The following is a 3,203-nucleotide window of genomic DNA, read 5'->3' as shown; positions in this document are numbered from 1 at the left end:
TAAATACAGATCGCTTTAGAAGCTACATATAAAAAAAATAATTCCTCCGCTTGATTATGTGCTTAAATTTCGTGTAATAAAACACAAACAGTTATACCGCAAAACATACATATATGGGTGTTTCCAGCGGAAGGTCCACCACGACAAAAAAAATAAAAGTTTTATATCTAACGTATTTACGGGCCAATTTGTCTGCTTTTTAAAATATATATTGGCTATGTAAGTAGAATCATGTTTGCATAAAATGGTCTTCCTAGGTGGTGCCAAGGTCGAGATATTTCGAAAAACCGTATTTATGGTCCGATTTGGTTCGAATTTGGCGTATGTGGTTGAAACATAATAAATCATAGATTTCTAATAAATTGACCCTGAATTGGCGCTGAAGTCAAAATATAAAGTATATTCTACATAAAATACATGTTTTATTTGCGTTGAAAATTCATTTAAAAGCAATATTAACAAAAATATAACGATGGAAATTTATGTCACGTGACGCCACGTCACGTCACGCTTCACGCTTGGGGTTGTAAAAGGGAATTGAAACAATTTGCATTAATTCAATAAACTCTAAAAACAACTAGAATTGCTCCAAATCATATTAAAATAAGTTTCAATAAGCCATCCACAATTCGCAGAGTTTTGCGATTTTGTAAGAAAAGAAAAAATCAACTTCCATTTTTTGTCACGTAACGACACTCTCTTTAAATGCTTATATTTCAGGACCAAGCAGTTCGATTGATTTCATTTTTCGGTTAAATATAGAGAGTTATGTGCTATACAATGGCCAAAAAAAGTTAAAGAAAACAAATGGTATTCCTTTTTTGTATCATATTGAAATCGTACGACTGTCACGTGCGCCACCATGGGAATGCCCATATTCAAGTGGACACTTGCAAATATTTCCAGCAATATCCCTTCTGTTTGTATAACAAAAAGCAAGCAGGATTGCATAAAAAAGTAAGCAACAAAGCAAAATCATAACTAATAAGAACTGGCGGCAAAACAACCAATAACGTATGTACACATAAACATAATACATACGACATAATATTATTCCCCAATTACCTAATACAATACAGCAGCCGGATTCCAACTTTCGATATCGCTAAAACTCCATCGCCAAAAAATACTAAATGGATTTTAGCAATTTTGGGAGATTTTTGCGATTCGCGCTTAAAAAATCATATCTAAAAAGTTTCATTTTTGGTTCATTTTTTTGGTGGGTTTTAGCGATGAACAAGATGAACCCGGATATAGTGAGTGAACAGTTTTTGACAGCTCATCAGCTAAAATGGCGATTCCAGCGTCTTTTCCATTGCTACAAATCTCCATTGTTGGCTTAAAATTCTGCGAATTTGGCGACTAGAAAAAGTTGGTGCTAAAAAAATAACGCGACAAAAAAGGTAATGCTTATATTGTTTTTTGTTAAAAATACTCTTTTATATTAAAGAAATTGTTTAATTAATAGCAAAATATGGCAAACCGCAATAGCAAAAGAGTGACGAAGGATCAAAAATATATGCTCGTTCAATATTTGGAGGATCATAGAGAATTTGCTCACGACAGGTATGCAAAACATTTTCCCGTAAATGATTTTGTTTAAGTTTTTTCTTTTTTAAGATTCGTCAATGGCACCGGGAGCAAAAGATTAGCTGAGCAGTGGAACCACCTCGCCGAAAAATTAAATGCTTGCGGAGGATCTATAAAAGATGGTGAAGGATGGAAGAGAGCGTGGGTAAATATGAGGTAAATATGTTTTGAAAATATACATAAGTAGCACTAAGATTCTTAAAATTGTTTTCGATTAATGATAGGAGCAAAGCCAAACAAAAATCCCAAGATTTGAGAAATGCTATGGAGCGAAGCGGGGTAAATTCATCAATTAAAGAAAAGCATCTCAGTAACCTCGACGAGCGCATCATTGGCGTGATGACCACAGTGGCAGTGGTCGGTCAAAGAGAAGTTAGCGAGCCACTGGTGAGTTAAGAACATTTCCATTTATAAATTATTTATATGCATAGATTCGAATTCGATCAAAATGTTTTTGTAGTTTGAACATACTTACTTATATATATATATCTATAATTTATATAATAACTTTTAATTACAGAGAAGTTCCAGCGCAGTAACTAGCGTGGAATTATTTGACGCCTCTGTGGACCACTTTGAGATAGAGGTATGTACATACGCCTTATGATTGTCTTTTTTTTTATTTAACTTTTTATTACAGTTTCTTGAAGGAGGCGATGAGGAACCCCAAATGACACCGGATATGATTCCTCAGGATCCACTTCCACCACAACGTCGGGCTCCCAAACGCAAAAATTACTCTTTATAAGAGAGCAACGCCAAAATGATACAGTTAGAAGATCGCAGAGTCGTCTTGGCGGAAAGAAAAATTGCGGCGCTGGAGAAAAGATATATGTGGTCTATGTTATTGAATTTACTATATTTTTATAGAAAAAAAATATGAAAGTTCAAAAAATCAGTTAAACGTAAAAATGTAAACATCTGTGTACCGTTTGTAATTCAAATGCGCACCACAAATCTCAGTAATTAAAATAGTTATTTACAATTTGTTGTCTTGCAGCAATACCATGATGAGTACTAGTTATTTCATCAACTAAATTAAACTCTTCATCAAAACTTATGTTATCATCATCCTCAATTTCATACCTTATATTATTTAATATCATGATATTGTGCAAAATTATACAAGCATTTATAATTTTACCGGCTAAAACTGGGTCATACATAAGCACTCTATATTTTGACAGGCATCGAAATCTAGATTTCAGCACTCCAAAGCAGCGTTCTACACAGTTTCTTGCTTTCCGGTGATGTCTGTTGTAATTATGTTCAGAATCTGAGAGATTGTTTCCCGGAATAGGAGTCATTAAATAAGGTAATTGAGGATATCCACTGTCGCCTAAACATGTGAAAAGGAAAATTATGCTACATAAATAATATACATATGTATGTATACAAATTGAGTAAAATATACCTAAAAGCCAAAAATTTCGTTCTCCATTGGAGTACATATTGTCAAGAAAAACCTTCAAAGCACTTGCTCTCCAAACTGATGCATCGTGAGCAGTTCCGCCGAAATGAGCATCACAGTCAAGTATTCTTAAATCCATGTCACATACCTTCAAGTGATGAAATAATGTATGTACATACAATGTTACGTATATGTATATACA

At 33.8% G+C, this 3,203-nt stretch overlaps 2 protein-coding genes across 2 annotated transcripts; one reads left to right on the top strand and one right to left on the bottom strand.

Annotated features, from left to right (window-relative positions):
- The first annotated feature begins 1,166 nt into the window (after positions 1-1,166).
- LOC118735195 lies at positions 1,167-2,401 on the top strand. The gene is made up of 6 exons (XM_036464870.1): positions 1,167-1,403; positions 1,469-1,566; positions 1,621-1,746; positions 1,815-1,977; positions 2,111-2,176; positions 2,231-2,401. The coding sequence occupies exons 2-6, from the start codon at positions 1,475-1,477 to the stop codon at positions 2,336-2,338; spliced, it is 555 nt and encodes a 184-aa protein (XP_036320763.1). The 5' UTR covers positions 1,167-1,403; positions 1,469-1,474; the 3' UTR covers positions 2,339-2,401.
- Positions 2,402-2,545: 144 nt separating this feature from the next.
- Positions 2,546-3,144, bottom strand: LOC118735134 (putative nuclease HARBI1). Its single transcript, XM_036464791.1, has 2 exons — positions 3,005-3,144; positions 2,546-2,929 (listed from the first exon to the last, which is right to left on the bottom strand). The coding sequence occupies exons 1-2, from the start codon at positions 3,138-3,140 to the stop codon at positions 2,550-2,552; spliced, it is 516 nt and encodes a 171-aa protein (XP_036320684.1). The 5' UTR covers positions 3,141-3,144; the 3' UTR covers positions 2,546-2,549.
- Positions 3,145-3,203: the final 59 nt, after the last annotated feature.

Source organism: Rhagoletis pomonella, unplaced genomic scaffold (assembly GCF_013731165.1).
Source record: "Rhagoletis pomonella isolate Grant_MI unplaced genomic scaffold, Rhpom_1.0 Rhpom_scaffold_00001, whole genome shotgun sequence".
Lineage (NCBI taxonomy): Eukaryota > Metazoa > Arthropoda > Insecta > Diptera > Tephritidae > Rhagoletis > Rhagoletis pomonella.
Note: the sequence above shows the minus strand (reverse complement) of the source record. Positions and strands in the feature narration are given on the sequence as shown.

What these genes read in the sequence shown, in the direction of transcription:
- LOC118735195 (XM_036464870.1), top strand. Translation starts at nt 1,475, where the DNA reads ATGGCAAACCGCAATAGCAAAAGAGTGACGAAGGATCAAAAATATATG. An exon ending in AGAGAATTTGCTCACGACAG is followed by an intron (nt 1,567 to 1,620) that starts GTATGCAAAACA and finishes TTCTTTTTTAAG; the next exon opens with ATTCGTCAATGGCACCGGGA. An exon ending in GAGAAGTTAGCGAGCCACTG is followed by an intron (nt 1,978 to 2,110) that starts GTGAGTTAAGAA and finishes TTTTAATTACAG; the next exon opens with AGAAGTTCCAGCGCAGTAAC.
- LOC118735134 (XM_036464791.1), bottom strand. Translation starts at nt 3,140, where the DNA reads ATGGATTTAAGAATACTTGACTGTGATGCTCATTTCGGCGGAACTGCT. An exon ending in ACGAAATTTTTGGCTTTTAG is followed by an intron (nt 2,930 to 3,004) that starts GTATATTTTACT and finishes TCACATGTTTAG; the next exon opens with GCGACAGTGGATATCCTCAA.